The sequence below is a fragment of the Amblyomma maculatum genome, chromosome 6, assembly GCF_055883805.1.
Source record: "Amblyomma maculatum isolate TAMU_Amacu chromosome 6, ASM5588380v1, whole genome shotgun sequence".
Lineage (NCBI taxonomy): Eukaryota > Metazoa > Arthropoda > Arachnida > Ixodida > Ixodidae > Amblyomma > Amblyomma maculatum.
The window spans coordinates 44,486,676-44,505,687 of NC_139349.1; the positions used below are offsets into that span (position 1 = coordinate 44,486,676).

Consider the following 19,012-nt stretch of genomic DNA (forward strand, 5'->3'; position numbering starts at 1 on the left):
CTATTGTAAAGCAATATATGCAGTGTTTAGCATCAATTGGTTGTGGCGAGGAAAAAATGAAAAAATATGACGGATACTTTCGTTTGAATGAAAACGATAACAAACGAAATCACCTAAAGAATATACAGGAAATAAATATTAAAATAATATAAATAACAACACAGTAACAGTTTGCCTTATAGAGTACAATTAGAGTGGCATTAGAAACTTACGATCCGCGGGTTTAAAGGCGTACTTATTTATTGAATAATTGCACAAGAAATAAATCATAAATATTCTATACGATACCACTCGCACAATTTAGCTTGCGAAGTACAGTTAGGGGGATAGTAGAGAATGACGAGAGGGTTTGTAGGCATAAATGTTTAAGAATTGTTTTATAATATCTTGTAATGATTTCCAATGAGGGCACCAAAGCCTCGAAATGTTTCTTTTACGTAATTAGGGTTTAGATAATGCAGGATGAAGTTGTTCGTATTCGCCACATATGCGTCGCTACGACGCGGTACTTAGTTATTTGTGATTAGTGTAAATAGAAATAGCTCTCTGATATACTTACATATGAGGTACATAAACAGTAGTCGATTATATTGGGTACGGGAAGAATACTGTGATTAGAGCATACGAAAAACGTTTGCTTTGTGATGACTATTAGTAATAATTTACATAGGTTTGTTTTGTATAACTTACAGGGAAGATAAATGCGAAGCGTATGACATGCATTTCCACAGGAGATGTATTGCTGAATGAGGGTGTGGATGAACGAGTAATAGACAAAAATATAAACTTTTAATTATCGATACGAGTGAGCTTTAATTAGTGCTCTAAAGCCATAAGCCATCTAGAACAAAAGAGATGCAATCTGAGTCCACAATGTACGGTCTTCTGTACTATATTTGTAAGGTTCAATGAACTATATGATTTCAGTAGATATTGGACACCTCGTTATTAATTTCAAAAGGTATCTGTTACACAAATAGGCTGGAACTAAACATTTTGCTTTCCGTGGTCTAAATGTAGGCTTCACCATTTTCTTAAGTCAATGCATATTGAAATGATAAAAACGTGTGCCCTTCATCATAATAATCAAACTGTGACAAATTTTATTGACGCTCCTGTATGCTTTGTTTTTCATACGAAAGCTTAGAAACACTAGCTTCCTGCTCGAATTCAAGAGCAGCCCATAAAAATCAAAATATAGTCCTGGCCGCCTCGCAAGCCGACTATATCCGCGTGGCAGTGAAGAGTATATCGTTCAGATTGCAGTGGATTGCTTACAGTCAGTTGCCAATGCCAATTGAAGGACGCCATTTAAGGCGGAGATAAGCGCTATCAATAGTAGCCCATCTAATTTTGAACAGATTCGACGCCCATTACTAACGCATTTGAATAGTCTAGCCAATCCCTGTATTTAAGCATACAACCTAGTGCATGACCGATACACATATTCGTCATGACACACGCTTGTACGAACGACAACGGTCGACGTATGCGGTTCTAAAGCAAGTATTAAGGGCGCCCAAATAATGTATTCGTGTTATCAACGTAGTAATGTTTGTGCGAGTTTAATCCTGTGCATATGAAGGTAGCGCAAAAAATGAGGACACGGGAGTAAAATGAGGAGTAGACGAACGGGTTTGTATTTTCACCTTATCTTAGTTAATAAGCACCCCCACCATCTGTATCGTGCCCTACACGTTTACTTTACTTGATGTTACCACGTCTGTTTTCTTCTGTTTAGTTTCGTGCGATGGGTATTTATGCCGTGTTTTTAAATAAAAGGTTTAGTTGCGAAAAAGCGCTTGCGCTGTGTCATTTTACTCCTTGGTGCTCGTTTTCGCGCTATCTTCAATATGATCATCGACGTCTTTTGAAGTATCCGGTACTACTTCAAATATTGCTTAGTATTAGAACTCCTATCTCTCTTCATCGGCGTCTTCAGAGTGTGAACAATACTTTCAGTGGGTGCATTCTCCTTTTGGCATTATTAGTATTTTAATAGTAGCTAGAAAAACATATTCATGATTGTTTTCTTGACTTTTGGCGTTTGAGTGATTGCTTGGATAAGTACTCGTCTGTATAAATATATATCTGTCTTTGGTTACTGAAACGGTCATATGTTCTGTAATTTCTTTAACGTTAAATATGAAATGATTGTATCGCATTTACAGTCAATACACTTACATATTGAAGTTTTTATTCTTACGTGTGACCTGTGTTTTGTATGTCATGTACTTAATATACAAGGGCGAGTCAAACGAATATGAGCGAACCCACCCCGCGTAATAATGATTCGGTCCATTATCTGTGAGGCATGCGTGCAATACACAGGTGTTCCTCATTTACGAAATCGACACGCAAGTGTGAGGATAAATTTAGCCTAATGCTCTCATACACTGCGTTGAACGTGGTTGTTTTTCAGAATGTACGCTACAATAGTTGGACATCGTTTTATTGTCAGGAGTTTACAGATCAAGAAGTCACCCAAGACGCAATATGTCGGCTTCTTACTGCTGCTTACGGTAAGCATTACATTTCATTGGGCACAGAGAAGCGTTGGAGCAAATCGTTCAAAAAGGAAGTGAAAGTTGCAATGGCGATCTAATGAAGGGCCAAAACCACCGTGCAAAGACCCTCAGCATAGTCGCAAAAGTTGATGAGCGAATTTGGCAAGAACAGAAGGTAAGCATCAATGAACCGGTAGAGCGGGCGAACATTAGTCAGAATTCTGTTCACACCTTAATTCATTTCCATCTCGGTTATCGGCTCTTGTGTGCGCAATTGATGCCCAAGGTCTTGAACGTCTGGCAGAAGACGGAAAGGTTTGGCGCTGCCTAGACGCGCCGGATCCCGAATTACAATATGGGGGACTACTTCTCGTTTGCGATTCCGGCCGGGGAAGAATTATGGTGCGACAGCAGTCGGCCTGTAAAACGACGACAAAGCTCACAGTAGAAACATTGGATTTCATCATCCCGAAAAAAAGCGAAGGCAGTACTCAACTTCTTTATTTTATGGTCAGGCGTCAATATCGACAGAATTTCCTAAACCTGGAGAGTCTGTCAGCCATTTACAATATCGTGACACGCTGAATACGCCGCATGTCGCAATAAAGGTCAAACGACATATAAAATTGACGAGTGGTATCAACTTGCTTCACGGAAGTGACCGTCCACAGGTCGCCGATTTCAAAAGAGACACGCTGCACCATTCGCCATATATCCCAGAATTGTTTGTCTTTCGACTTCTATATCTTAGGCCGATTGAAATAGCACCCGAGAGAACCAAAGTCGTGTCGGATGATGATGTCTAAGAGTCACATACAGGCACTTGAAGCCTTAAAAGAAGGACTTTTGAGCGACGAGAACCACGCGATTTCTTTCTCAGTGCGAGAAATCTCTAAATGCTCACGGAGGCTGGTTTTCACTAAAGCACCCTGTTTGCCATGTATTAGCACTGGCTACCTTTAGTTTGACTCACCTTCGTACTTATGCTGTGTTTCATCTATCTGTTTGCCGTCTGTTCAAGTAGGTTCTTCAAACCCTTACAGAGCAGTAGTTGGCGCCGCTACTAGGCACTAGTTTTCTTTCACGTACTTTTAAAATATAACCATATGCTCCACTTACCATAAAGCGATTTCAAATTTGGATGCCTTCAAACACGGTGTTTGCACTTCGTCTGCCTTCAAGTGGTGCCAAAATTAGATCAAATAAAATTATAAAACCGAGCTTTTTGCCTCAATAAACCATTTTCTTTCATCCTCATAGATTAGATCCCGCAGCCATCTCATGAGCACTTGGATGACTGACTTAAAATTCCTAATGTCACCACTAGCGCCAAGGCCATGGATCTTTGGAAAACGTGCGGCGTCAAGAAAAGAAGCAAAGATACAAAAGTCGGCATAAAACAATTAGGCTTCTTATTTACCTATAAGTAACAATGCAGTGCCAGTACATTTCTCAGATATAAATATAATCACAGTCCTTTTTGCAATATATTATCGAAGAATCTTTCCTACTCGTCCTGTACAGGTAAACATATCTATAACATTTGTCGATACACCGCAAGCGCCCTTGTCTGTATAGGAACAGATTTTAAAATGAAATCCAATCGCCCCCATTATAGTGACCGGCAAACTTGTGAGGTGAAACGAATCACACAATATTACAAAGAAAGGAACCCTGACTCTGGTGTTCGGGATGAACTGAATTTAACAACCTTTAAAGGCGCTCGTCTCAAAAACTTTGCACTAGTAAAAACCTGCGTTGCTATCCTAATGGCGAACTCTGTGTGGTGTGGGAAACCAGCAAGTACATGCTAACGAATAATGGTTTCGAAACAGCAGTACATTATTAGGTTCAGTGGCACACGTTTACGTCGAAAAATGGGTACCAGGCATGTATTCTGTCCAGGAACAATACGATCGTCCACACAACTAGGTATACAAACAAGGTATACCTCTTTCCGCGTAGACAACAAACCCATTCCAGCATACGTTTCAGATATCAATCCTGGCAGCCCTTTCAAACTCGTATTTGTCATAGCTCTTAATGAGAGTTTTCAATGGTTTAATTGTTCACCAATGCATCACCACTCAGATCACAATTATATTAAGGCTAGAAGGGGAACTGCGATGTGATGAGTCTGCTCGCGTTGTACTTCACTTTTCTTAATGAGAATTCACCACCGCATTTCTGATCGTTAGTATTGCTTGTTTTAGTCATTAAGAGCTTGTAAGGTTTGTCGCAACAGCAGCTTGTAAAGTAGAGATTGTTCGATTAACAAAGCCTGCAAGCCCGCGGCTAAACCGTCTGAGACTTCGCAACCTTTACGTCAATGTAGCTGCTATGTTGCAATATGGATAACATATTATGTGGGTAGATCTATGGTTAACTATTAACTACTGCCACCGGCTTTTTTCATGTCCTAAACGTTTTCTAAACACTTCATTGAATAGTCTGTGATCTACCTCGTAAAAGGAACACTATTCTTACATCTGGGGTGCGAATGAAGCGTTGTTCCTGTTGCTGTTGTATGCTATTCTTGTTGCTATTGTTGTGCATGTTTCCCCTTGTTAAACTTTTGCTACTTTTTCTAATTCTTGGCCAATCTCTACTGCGGCTAGGGTCTCGGATTTTGAGAGTCTCAAAGGCCAAACATCTTAGCAAATTCAGGCCTCAAATACACGTTCTTATGCTGAAGCCACATCCCCAGATGTGCAACGTTACGTCGAATTCGTAGGCTTACTGACGAAACCGAGTATGAAAAGGCCACCTGCAGTTCTCAGCAGTGTGCCTATAAACACGGAGTACAATGCAACATTTGTAAACAAAGTAACTTAGGTGTTACGACGACACCCGCAACTTTCGGTAGTCCACTCCAGTCGGCTTTCCGCTGGGGCATCCAAACTCACTAAAGAATACCATGTACACTGCTGCATTAGAGTCTGGCAACTATGTTGGCTAAATTCTCAATGAATAATTGTTCGCAAGGGACAGAGGGGAGCGGCGTCAGAGGAGGTTGTCTTGCGAAGGCTACGCGCTCTCCCTCCTAGATTTTTCTTTTTCCATGGCTGTTCTGATATCCTTGAAGTTTAAATACTGAAAAGTAGGCTTCTTCTGCTACACTAAAGCAAGGCGCAAAGTACCCTTTACAGAATGGCAAACGACTTGGTCTTAACAGTATTCTGCTACATTATACGGTACCGCGAAAGCTCCACACTAAGCTGCACGTTCTATCGCAAAATAAAATGCTACTAGCTTGTGGCTTTCATCATAGGATAGTCATGGACTGCTGTCAACTTCTTACATCATCTCACTTTAGGACCGCGCAAACATAGGCGAACACAACCACAGCACTACGTGCTTCATTATTAATTTAAACAGCGCGAACACGAAGACAAAGGACAAGATAAAAGAAAACCACAGTACCTCAACTATGCCTAAAGGGCTTAGGCATAGTTGTGAGTCAGCGCTTGTAATGTGGCTTTTTTTTATCTTGTCCTTTGTCTTCGTGTTCGCGCTGTTTAAATTATAAATGAATAAGTACCAACTCGCCCAACAAAGTATCTTGGCACTACGTGCTTCCGCCGAAACATCAATGTTTTATCGCACAAACGCTCTCACAGCTGGAAGTGCAAGGAATTAGACACTGTGTTTTCACTTGCGTTGATTTCCACCGTGCGTTGATTTCTAAAACTACTGCTGCGCAACAACTGCGGTATGTATAAGCGTAATGGCGCATGTATTAGTAGCTCCACTCTCTCGTATTAAAAATAACTGTACAGAAGGCATCACATGAGTGACCACCGCAGAAAAGCTATTTTATGCTGTTATACCATACAACAGGTTTTCTCTCATCTAAAGGGTGTTTTCTTCGGCGCAGTCAGGCGGCTCTCAAAGGCAGTTGTAACTGCCAGAACATATATGATGAGGGCTTGGCCTCCTAAACTGAAGTATGGCACAAATACCTTTTGCGGAATGCTAAACAATGCCGGGCAAAAATTATTCTGCGGTTGTGGTGTACTTGAAGCTTACTCATCAAAATGTGCGCTCCGCCTACTACTCTAAAGTAAGGCGAAAATAACCTTGACATATTGGTAAACAATGGAGGGCATAAGTCTGTTTGCTGTTGAGGTACCCTTGACGCGAATACTCTGAGATGTATGCTTCGCATACCCCACTGGAGGCCCAGAGTACCCTTCGCAGAATGCTAAAAAATAGCAAGCAAGCTCTTTTTTTGTGGTTGTGACATCCTTGAAGCGTAAACATTGATTTGTGGGTCCGCTTACTACATATAAGTAAGGTAAAAAATACCTTTTATTGAGTGGTAAATAATTATGGGGAAACGCTTGATTACTGGTGCATCCTTAAACCTAACACACAGAGGTGTGAGCTTCACCTACTACATTAAAGTCAGCCGCAAAGTACCCTTCGTAGAGTTGTAACAATGGCGGGCATACGCTTGTCTGCTGATGGGGTATACTGAAGTGAACACCTTGAGTAGTGGGCTTCACCTACTACAATGAAGTAAGGCACAAAGTACCCGTCGCAGAGTGGCTACCAATGACGGGCAAAAGTGTTCGCTGTGGCATCCTTGAAGTATTGCACATTAAGATGTGCGCTTTGCATAATACACTAAAGTGAGGCACAAAGTAACCACCGTAGAGTGGTGAGCATTGATGGACAAAAGCTTATTTCTGGGAAGAGATGCGTGGCTAGCGAGCTTTCTAGCTCGTTCATGCCATGCTGTGTATTTTAGGCTTAATGCAAGGTCATCTAGGGTGTTGTACGTGCCTGAACATGATTTCGTGGGCTCACGCCCGTCCTGTGTAGACATGAGTATTTATGGCATTTCCGTCTGGCCGGCAGAGTAATTACAGAAATGCATTGAGAAATGTGGGCACTACTACCTCTCGTGTATGCTCTGCCTGCAATTGTTAATTTGGCTAGCAGAACTGGCGGGCATTGGCAAAGTAGTGGTGAGTGCATGAAAGCAGATCCTTCGCTTGAGTGTGCAAGACTACTTCACAGGCTATCGCACAGTCATAAGCAGGTTAGGGCTGGGCCATCTAAACAGCAATGCAGATATCCACGTGGGCACAGTATTCATGTCTTATTTCTAGGCTAAGCCTATCTCAACGCGAAGCCGTAATCCTGAATATTGTGACGCAAGCGTTCTTTGTGAAGCATCCAGGAAGGTCTCATTCTACTTCGTTTCCCATTTATCATACTCTGCCACTGAAGCTGGAGGTTAGTTTGCGATGAGGAGTCGAACCGACAATGACGTACCTCGGATAAATGTTGTTACGCTACAGAAAACTGAGGAAGTTACTGGCCCTCCCTTTCCAAAGAAAGAAACCTAAACAACAAATAAAGTCATGATATGAAAGCGCGCCGTTAAATTCGCTTTCGTCTACTCTCAAAACGATGTTTTAGAGTCCCCCTGATCTATTGCCTTCTTTCCTTTCATTCCTGCTTTTCCTGGTGAGTTCGGAATTTATTTTCGCTTGAGATATGTAGTGAGGCGGTGAACAAGCAATATTTAATGAAACGCGGTCAGCAAGACAGTGCTAAATTGGGCACTAGGCAGAATTCTACAATCTACTGCGAATTTCTGTTATGCACTTGCTATTCTGGTTAGGATGGCACTAGCATCGTCTCGTGATACCCTCTTCTTTCTTCAAGTTCACTTCATGCCATAGCTAGGACCGCTTCTTTTATTTTACATATTTCTCTTAAATATTTTTTCTTGCGATCTATTAGCATGGAAGGCTGATCAAAGTTTAATTGTCTGAGATGGCGAGCAGATAAACCGTTTTACATTTTCTAAATGTTCGCTTTTTGTAAAATCTGCCTTGGGCAGAACAACAAAAAAGTTTTTGACTGATGTGCCAAGCCTGCCGTAATATAGGGTGGGAAGTTTTGAGCCGAATTTATTGTATGGAGCAGGTAATATGTTGCAAAAGGCTAGAATCGACAATACCTAAGAAAGTCCTAAAGTAAAGGAATGTGGACAGAATCACCTCAAAAGGCTATCGTAAAGAAATATATAGAGTATTTAGCATCAATTGGTTGTGGTGAGGAAAAAATGAAAAAAAAATATGACAGACATTTTCGTTTGAATAAAACGATAACAAAGCAAATCGCGTAAAGCAATTTCAAGAAATAAGGAATAAAATAATATAAGTGGTAACACAGGAACAGTTTGCCTTATAGAGTACAATTAGAGTGAGATTAGAAACTTACGAGCAGCGGATTTAAAGGCGTGCTTATGTATTGTATAATTGCATAAGAAACACAAGAAAAGAAAGATGACTGAGAAAATGGGGGTATGAAGCTAGGGCGACGCCGCGCGCGCGTATTCCTTTTTGTCGAAACGGTAAAATGCAAATCAATCAAGTGAAATTATTTTCCAGCTGTATCAAAAGAAGCAATCAACACAAAATGTCACTAAACTACATCATACAATTAGAGCGTACCGTCATAACGTGCTCCGGAGTACTTTATTTTTTCTAAAAAATAAGTAAATGGTGAGCCCGCATGCATAATTAAACAAAACGTTATATATAAAAGACATCACATGTGGCAAGCAAACATGTGCCATGTACATAGAATATGCATTCCTTTATTAAAATAGACGCTCTGAGTATTTTTTCTTGCTTTTTTTTATTGTGGAAAGGCTGTTCAATTCATTAACATTGCAGTCATAGTGCAAGGCAAAAACGGCAGTGTTTAGGGCCGACGTTTAAGACAGTCTTTGGTGATCCCTCACTGCCTGCCACGCGAAGTTCCTCCACAACCATCGAACAATATGACCCCTTAGGTTGTATTTACGAACCGACCAGACGAATATTAAGAAAGCATTGCGGTGCTCTCTGAAATTCATTATGGTCTGGTGGGCGCTGTTTAGCACAGAGACAAAGAGAAGAAAACACAGGACTGACCTTTATTTCTCTTCTTTTCTTTTATCTCTGTGTTAAAGAGCGCCCACGAAACCATCATGAATAACCTACAACTCGCCCAAGTTACCCTTCTGTTGCTTTCTGAAATGCCTCGTCTCGCGCAGGTAAACCGCTTGAGTTATCAGGACGCATTGCTGCGCTTGGCAGCGGCGGCGCGGATCAGTGGTTTCTCGTTGAGAGCGAAGCACTTGCAACGGGAGGGTAGCTACGACCCTCATGCGGCTGTAAATCTGCGTCTTCATTATTAGTCCTCTAATAGATGAAGCAGCTGAAAAGTTCCCGTATGACGTCGTTTCAATGCTTTCTGCAATTACAACAAGATATGTCAGCTTACTTCGCCACCCACCAAACTGTCTACTTAACTACGGTGAGCTACCAGCCGCCTACACTGCCGTCGAATTCATCATCTCTTTTTCGCGGGCGTCTCATGTATTTCGAAATGCGGTGCCCAGCATTGGTCATTTACAGCAATGGCAGAAGGTTGTTTACGTAATGAAACGTCATTTTGACGTCATCATTAGTTGTTTATGCATGACTTATTTCCCGCCACACAACATCAGCCAATCAGATTTGAGGAGCCGGCCTTTGACAGTGGGAAGTTCAAATCAGCCCACGCGCAATACAAGCGTAAGTGCTTCACTTTCTGTCATATATAGCTGTGTTTTCCCTCCACACTTACTTATAAATACCATCCAGACATCATGAAAACCGCTGCTAAAAATCAGTTTTCACGTTCATGTTATTTTTACGTACCTGCTCCAGGATGCACTGTACGTGCGGAGCAGTTGTTGCTTTCTCGCTTTAAATCACTGTGTTTGGAGGAAAACCTGAGTGGCGCGCATGTGCTTGGCGGCAGTGCGGACATGTCGAGCGTCAGCGGCTGAAACTCAAAACAATAGAGCTTGGAAGAGTCGGTCGTGGATAGTGCCATCTTCACCTTTGTTAAGCCTACTTAACGCTTCTTGGTTAGCAATTAGAGGCGTTTGATTAAGATGAGTCGAAAAAACTCCCCTTGCCAAAGAAAGGAATCCTGCATGTAAGCTGGCGTTAATATACGATCCAACGTCGGTGAGGTCTAAAACGCGCTCCTGCAAATAATGTAGAGCGAGCGATCATAATTGGCATGAAGTAATTAAACTTATAGGATGCAGGTACATGCTTCGTTATTAGAACTACTACACAACTAGCCACACATTTTACAAATGGCAGCCCTATAATTACTTCCGTTTATTTTGCACATCAACTGGATTCGTATATTCATGTCAGCGCTGCGTGGAAAGCGATCAGTTTTACGAGCAAGAAAAATATATTGTAACCTTGTTCGAACCTTGCTTAAGTTTATTCGTACGTGTTACACGAATGTACCAATCTTGACCTTCAAGACATGCACATTCACGCAGAGTTGTCATTCGCAACATTTCATAGTGCTCGCTGGGTAATTTACCTAGTGAAATAAATTTTCAGTAACACGATGAAGTAATTTTTTTTATGTACAATAACCTTTTTCGTCTATGTTTTTTGTCGATGTCAACAATAAGCGGCGCTAATCTTTACTCACATGAAGAGCATTTAACACAGAATGAGCCCGTCATCATTCTTCATGAAGCCAAAAAATGAGAAACACAGTTGACGTCATATAAGCGCAAACCATAAATAACAGAATTTATAGCGAGGCTTATACTGTACCGGAGAAAATACAACATTCATTGGTGGACTTCAATGGCTCCGTATTGTTTACTTTGCATCATGTCGCAACCCGATTCGCCGAAGAGGTTATGTTGCATCGCAGTTCACCACATTTCATTCCACGATGGCGCCTCTAATACAATAACAAGAAAACAAACTACGAAATCTTAACCATGCCCTCCTAGCTTCGTTCCGAACACGAATAACCCGCACACAAGGCCTGAGGGGGTATGCATTATTTTTGCGATATTTAACGCTAGGTTACGAAAGACGGGCGTAAACTGCTCTAAGAGCATGCGCCTATAAGCAACTCATAAATATGTCAATCCCACGCGGCTGATTAAATTTGGAAAACTTTGCGTCGCTTATTCGGAAATAGCGGTCGATACAATTTTCTCCACTACACGGACACCACCAGCGAAGCCGCGCTCCTAACGTATATTCTGCATCCTCCACCACCCCCTCTACATGGGCCCGTGAGGCTGTCGCTGTTTACAGTCAAACAAGAAGGCGAGAGCTGTCTTCTCGGCCCCAGCTGTGTTATAACTTAGGCGGTTCCTTACCCGTTCCTTCACTCTGGCTCTGGGTGACTGCAAGCGGAGAGAAACACAGCGTGAAACTGGCAGCAGTGATAGCGCAGTGGCGACAACGGACATCCTCTACGACAAGCAAAATGAGTCCAGAACCGTGTTTAAAATAATTGTCGGCAGGTAGTATACGCGCAGCATAAGTTACATAGGTATAAGAATGAGTATTGAACACGAATGCGCTAACTTAAAGGACAGTGTGGTGCGTAAGGCATAGTCGCGCTGTTAACATACCCTTCCCTAGCGAGAAAACCCAGGTGAGGCACCCACAGTATCAGCTCCAAAACTATATATATATATATATATATATATATATATATATATATATATATATATATATATATATAGCAAAGATGGAGAAGATCGTTCGGTAAATGGGGCGGCAAGGGCACTTGATCTGCCTTTAACGATATGACGACATAGAGTTCGTCGCAGCGAATTATAACTCTGGGAGCATAAATCGGCGCTGCACATGAGCAATGAATTGTTTCAATTGCTTTTAGTGGCTCTAATGCAACATAACGAAACGGCGCAATTCGAAGTAGATTTTGTACGCACTGAAGCATTGGAATGTTTTCAGTGTTTTGATAGGGGGACTGAGAAAACAAATGAAATCGTAATTTTATTGAAAATTTATGGTTTGCTTCTGCATCAAAATACCTATGATGACATAATTACGTAATGGCTGAGCATATTAAATTTTACAAATATTCAACAAAATCCATAGCTGCTGCCTTAAAAGGCCTACGCGATATACCAAGATCTGAATAATTTCAGCGGTGTAAAACTTCGTCCCTCTTGGAAACAAAAGGCTGTTAGCACACGCTAAACTTTATCTGAAAAGACCATGTCCTATTGCGCCACGTACATGTAGCCGACATTGGTGAACACACATAATGCTCCCGAGTTACTGCTTGAAGCAATTCAATTTGCAAGTTTTGTTTTTCGTCAACATTCATTAGTGAATTTCAAAGCTTTTTAATGTTGGGTAGCAGCTCCTTCTCCAGGGAACTGCAACTAAAGACTAAAAATGAAAAATAAAGAGGGAACCTCAAAACTTGCCTTTCGCTTTTGTTTATTTTTGTGCCCAATCGGCAAGGCAATCGCCGGGAAGAGTCATGACGGATGAAACTTGCTCCAGCTTCATTTTCACGTATACCGCCAGGAGGTTTCTTTTTTGTGTAAAAACATATTTAGAGAAATGTGTAATATATATCAAACTACAAATCTCAATGAAACTGACTGCCTTTATAATGTCTATACTGAATAGCTGAATAGCATAAATCTATTGTATCGGTCACATTTTCTAATGCAGTACAAAGAAATGAAAAACACCAATGATTTAAAATTTCTGATCGCTCATGTCGATTTTGAAAAACTTTCTACCTTGCTCCGTACCGGTTAGATGGGTATACCATAAACTTCTCCCTGGTAATATTCAAGTTCGTTCTTCACCTTCCAAAGATTTTGCTTTATTTCGGCACCTAATCTCATTGTCAAAAATATTCACGCAAACGCCTCTAACGCTGCTTTCGAGCTATGTCTTTAGTTCAGACCCCAAAGAGAGTTGAAAGAATTATGTGGAAAGCTCTACGGAGATATAATTGTAGACTAAATTCGCGTGCAAAGGAAGAAGCAGAATAGTTTTCATTCCTGCGTAGAGCCTCATCGCGCATGGAAAGCCGGAACATCATCAAGAATAGGTACATTTCAGAAGGTTCTCATTCTTGAAGAGAATCTTTGGTGTATGCTGTGATAAGCTATAATTCAAAGAAGAGGAAACGCCTTTTTCAAAGGGATGGCCTTGTCAGATGATGAGAAGAGAGACCAGACTTTTACGTAGAGGAATGACAGTGAAGAAAACCTTTGCTGAATTGTTCGACACAGGAGACACCAAGCCCGGTTCATCGGTTATTTCCTGTTGCAGCGATTGGATTGAAATTCGCCTTAAAGTTCTGGTTATAAATAGTCCAAAATGTCGGTGATAGCTTTCAGCCCCCGTCGGACTGTGATAACAGTTTTTGAGATTATGATTGGTCGGACGAGCGGATCATGTGGAACCTTTTATACCATGTCGCTGCTAACTTATCCCGCGAACAAACTGCAGATGCCCTGAGTGCTTCCTATACGCTACAGTGCACAACGGGCATACAGGAGTGCTAAATAACAAGAATGGTCAGCTTAGGGCGCTATCTTACAGTTTGACACATGTCGCACTAACATTCTGCACTAACAAATAAAACTTTACTCTACTAGAACTGAACAGGAACATGAAGGACTGACGTAAGCAAGCGTGCATGGTGCGTTCTTTCCGTTGCAGGACGACGCTGCGAGGCAAAAAGGTTCAGAGTGGACAAACCACATAAACACCGCTTCTGCGTGGGTGCGTTTGTTCAATAGCTAAGCTTGCCTTTGAAGGACATGTATTGATTTGTGAAGGATTGGGCAGATCTGCTTCACTGGGTGCGTGAGCTCGGGTACTGGCACCTGGGGCGTTCTTTTCGCTGACAGGACGACACTGCAAAGCAAATAGGCTCAGAGTGGACAAACCACATAAACACCACTTCTGCGTGGGTGCGTGTCTTCAATGGTTACGCTGGCCTTTGAAGGACATGTATTTTATTGCTTATGTGAAGGATTGTGCAGATCTGCTTCACTGGGTACGTGAGCTCGGCTACGGGCACCTGAGTTTCCCATCGGAGAGCTAGACGACAGGCACAGCTTTTCACATCAGGAAACGCTCTGTTTCATCGCGACGGCTGCTTTGGGCGACTAATGCAGTAGATAAATCAATCTTCTCACGACATGGACGAAGAAAACGCAACATGAACACCTTTAAGTATTCGTCGTAAGTATTCGTCCACTGAAATGGAGAATTGAAACGTTTATTTCGGTGTTTTAGTCTTGCAACCTTCTCCCGCAACGACATAGAGCCTAAACGCTGTCATGGTCGTTTGGAATACACTCATACTACTATCGTCGGCGTCTGAACAAGGCTGCTCTCATGGATTAGAGACATCGAGCAGTATACTTTACAGGCAAGAGCTATATTCTCACAACCTTGACTTGGGGGAGAATCCACGTTTAAGAAATATTTGTTCATTGCTGCGCCCGTGTGCTCATGCAGCTTCGTCGCCGCAGTGCCGCTTGCATTCAAGTGAGCTTAATATAGCAGAGCCTTCTGTGGATCTGGCTCGACAGTCCCTCCACTCTAGCATTGAGGAGCTGGAATTCTGTGTTAGTCTAGCATCAGTGTTAGCGTAGAGATTCACTTGAGCCACTTTGGGGCTGCATTTGCTTTCCTTGCTTATTTCGGTATTGCTTTGTTAGCAAGCAAAGAAAGCTGCTGTCTCTTCTGTTCGTAGTGTGTTACCTGTCGGACGTTACCACGACTCAGTAAAGCTTCGTAAGAGTAAGCTGTTTGCACGAATAAATATAAAAAAAATTCTAGGAGGCCTTCGTACCACTACAGCGCGACGAGCCAAACGCGTCTATTGCGAAGTGGTCCGAAGCCTTTAACTACGGCACCTCGTTCTCTTTGTTTTCACTGCACCCTTCCTCCTTTTATGTACAGCACTACGGGCCCGCAGCGAAGGTAGCTCAGCTACAGAGCCAGTAGAAGGCCCGTGCATTTTCTTTTCCCTCTTCCTTCAATCACAACAGCCACAACAAAATGGCGGCCCGGTATGAAAGCGCTCAACAAGGGAAGAAGGGGGGGGGGGGGGGGGAGCTCAGTTCGCAGGACGAGCCAACGTTTCGAGAAGTAGACTTGTCTTTGCCTGGGCTATATATGCATCCTATATATGGTCATATGTAACATGCATTGTTAGTCTGAGGGGTGTGCTTGGTTTGAAATCGATTTGATATCAAGGCCGTTAACTCCTGGCCTTTCGAAACTCTGGGCTGTACATGGAGCAGCACAGCGTTCACCTTAAAAATCTCTGCAAACGTAGGACCGTTCCTTAAACGTGGAGACGACCAAGCATTTCTCTCCGCTTCGGAGTTAGCTCAACGATCTCCCCTGATGGGGCTGGTACAGGTGGGTCACCGCCGCTTGCGGTGGGGGCTAGCCTGGCACCGAATTTTTACCTGTTGTAGGCCGTCATTGCACCCGCCACCGCTGGTGGTGGACGACGGCTGTTGTTGCAGCGCGCGTCTTTCTTTCCCTCTTACTTTAATTTTTTCTCTATTTACTCTTCTGTCTGCACGAGGCAGCGGAGGTGGCTCAGCTACAGAGCCAGTAGCAAACCCGTGCATTTTCTTTCCCTTCTTCCCACAGCCACAGCAACAACAACAATTAGCGCTGCCGATCGACTCTGCGAGCTCGCTATTTCTCGTTTTCTCACTTGGCTGTATCGTCGACGGTCTGGGTACCCAGGAGAACCTAGTATGGATGTTTCCTCGTATGTTTGATATTAAGATCGGCATTATATGCTGTGTTCGTCTGGCTGAAATTCTCAATTGGCCTCCAAGTACTCAGTATGGTGAAATGACCGGCGCTTCCTTTCATGCTAACGAGAACGCACGTAATCGGCTGGCCAATATGGCTGTCCTCGCATTTCCACGCCTCCTAATATTTAGAAGATGCATGACCCGTGCTACGCCCTCTTTGAGCCGCTAAGAAGGCAAGCCGGTCACAGTTGCGTGAGCACCGCTCCTGATGCGTTTCAGCAGCGTGCTTGAGCAAATGTCTGCAAAGTACGTCACGGTTGAACTACCTTCAATAGCCTTTCGCAAGAAAAACAAGTGGCCATGCCAAATTATTGCTGTCCGCATTTTTTTAAATCACAAAGAATTGCGCTGGAAAACAATAAATCATCACCAATTTAGATGTCTTGTGAGGCAGAAAATGAGCGGACCATACGCACACATTTATCTGTTCTCAAAACCGCCAACAGCGGTCTCGTTCAACATAGCGGTCTTGTCAATTGATCATATTAGGCAGCGATCTTCGAGGTTCTTTAGCTCCGCTTGCTCTGGCTTACTGCCAAAGCTAGTAAGCAATCTGACGGATGATGTCAAGGGCTGGCGAACGCAGCCAACATGAACTCATGACGGCTTGACGTCCTCCAAAATGTTGCGGCTGAAGCAGTGCAGTTGTTTTAGCGATATTTCTGAATCCAGTTCGAGTCTCAGTTCGGCTCATCGCACAGTTATAACTTAGCGGGGACGACTACACAATTATATGTCAATAAATATAAATACCACAGGAAAATCTCGCATTTCAGCATCGCCTGCAGGCTAACGTCACCAAGTTGAGGCCACCGCAAAGTTTAGAAATGCCACTATAAAACCATTACTTATTCTGCCAGCAATATGGAAATTATTTTGGAGCGAAAAATTGAATCCAAGGATTGTACAATAAGTTAATGTGTTCGAAATGACATAATATGCTAACGTTATTTCGCCGATGATGATTAAGGGCTTCGTTTTTATGTAACGTCGTAAGGCAAATTTTTCTACCGCAGTGCGGTTAACAAAGTCATTGTTCCCAATGTTGTATTAGCACCATCCTCTATTCTTTAAAGAGCCGAGTTCATTTGGTCAGAGGTTAATGTTAGAGGGGAATCAATATTCGATGTATCTTGTAGTAATTACAAAGATCTGATATTATATTTCTGATGCTGTGGTAAAAAAGGATGATCCTATGAAAACTAAAACTGTTTTACGCACTCAGGCCTATAAAATTAGTTATACACCACTTCTCTGGGGGATATAATTTTTTTCAGGCAAACGTGGTTTTCAGGCTAAATCGACCCTATTAGGTGTTGTAATAGTTACGCAGTCCCTTGTAGGAAGGCTATTCTGAGCGGCATGATCTTCTTGACAATGTATTCATTGAAAAGCAAATGTTCCTTCTTGTTTTAATTACGCATAAAATAATATGTGTATTGTGTTATTTGAGCCGCGGAATTAATAAAAAAGGAGCAGTGTATTGGACTAGAATCGTTTAAACGCTAACCTTGACAAATATCTGTAATAGCTGGGTCTCATTATGATTTAAAAAATTTTTCTTTCCGCCATGGGTATATGGATCAATTTCTCATGATAGTAGTTCTAAGAAGTCTGAGCGACGATGAAAAAAACTGCAGACACTTAAGCACAGTTAAGTGTATAATGTGATAATGACAATAAATGGGCGACATGAAGTGCCGCACAAAGCCTCCTAACTATCGTGCTGAACGCGTGTTGTGGAGTTCTCGATAATATTCCGCGAGAAGAGTTCCGTTCTAGGCCTTTTACCTCCCTGATCATTTGAATTTTTAATTCATTTGCCTATATCTTTTCAGATGCGCAACATAACGGTGGTTGAATGGCATCGTGATCCTTCAGACCGGTTTTGTGGTGGCAACATCACTGCTGTGAGTCGTGGTCTTCTCAGCGGTGTTTATTTACCCTCGCAGTCACTTTTGAGATATATACAATTTGAGATATATACAGGCTTTTCTTCTCTGAACTGGGGCTTTGCTACCGCAGCACTAATAATGGTAAGGCCTAAAGAATGGTCTGCCTCTAACTCTAGCTTGGTTTTTAAAACACTGAGCTGCTGAGCTCGAGAACGAGGCGACAGTGTTTTCGTAATGGCAAAATGCAAGGCACCTTTGTACTTCACGTTGTCAGTGCGCGCTCAAGAACCACGAGTGGGCACATTATCCGGAGCCCTTCACGACGGCATCCAAAGTAGCTCATGTCACTTTGGGACGTTCGACCTTATGTACCGCATCCCATTGTTGTTAGAGGGAGCAATACGAGATGAGGTACTTACTGATTTCTTGAATGATAATAATCCATCACCGGGAGAAAGAATATCTTGTATGAAACAAACAGAGAATAAAAAGAAACTAGCGAGTTTAATATGACGAGAAAACCGAAAGCTCACTCATATGATGCCCAGGTGTGATGCGGCGGTCATAGCTCCATAATATGTTATCCAGTATCTGAAGGTCGACGTCATCGAAAAGTCCAGGTGCCGGATAGCCTCTGTAAAAGAAAGTGAATTAATTCAGACGTTATCAGTCATTGAGGCAGAGCTTGCTGCTTGATGACACTGCGAGAATAAGAGTAATATTGTGTTCATATTTTATTATTTAATAATAACAGTGAAGATCATAACTACATCCTAATTATGATCTTCTAAGATTCAAACCATAGACAAGAACTTAAGCAAGAGTCCCAGGTCTGAACCTAAAGTTCTATGAAATTATGAATTTGCCAACTTACCTTCGCATCAAACTGCACTGCTCTTTTGAGAAGCTATCAAATGCCGAGAGTGCGT

The 19,012-nt window shown here is 42.2% G+C and overlaps 1 protein-coding gene across 2 annotated transcripts in view; it reads right to left on the reverse strand.

Annotated features, from left to right (window-relative positions):
* LOC146185628 (glycine receptor subunit alphaZ1-like) overlaps positions 1–19,012 on the reverse strand; it is a 208,774-nt gene that overhangs the window by 88,728 nt on the left and 101,034 nt on the right. For both annotated transcript variants that reach the window (XM_084606537.1, XM_084606538.1), the window contains exon 2: positions 18,617–18,717. In XM_084606537.1, coding sequence (XP_084462663.1) covers positions 18,617–18,717 — 101 coding nt within the window. The remainder of the gene's footprint in view (positions 1–18,616; positions 18,718–19,012) is intronic.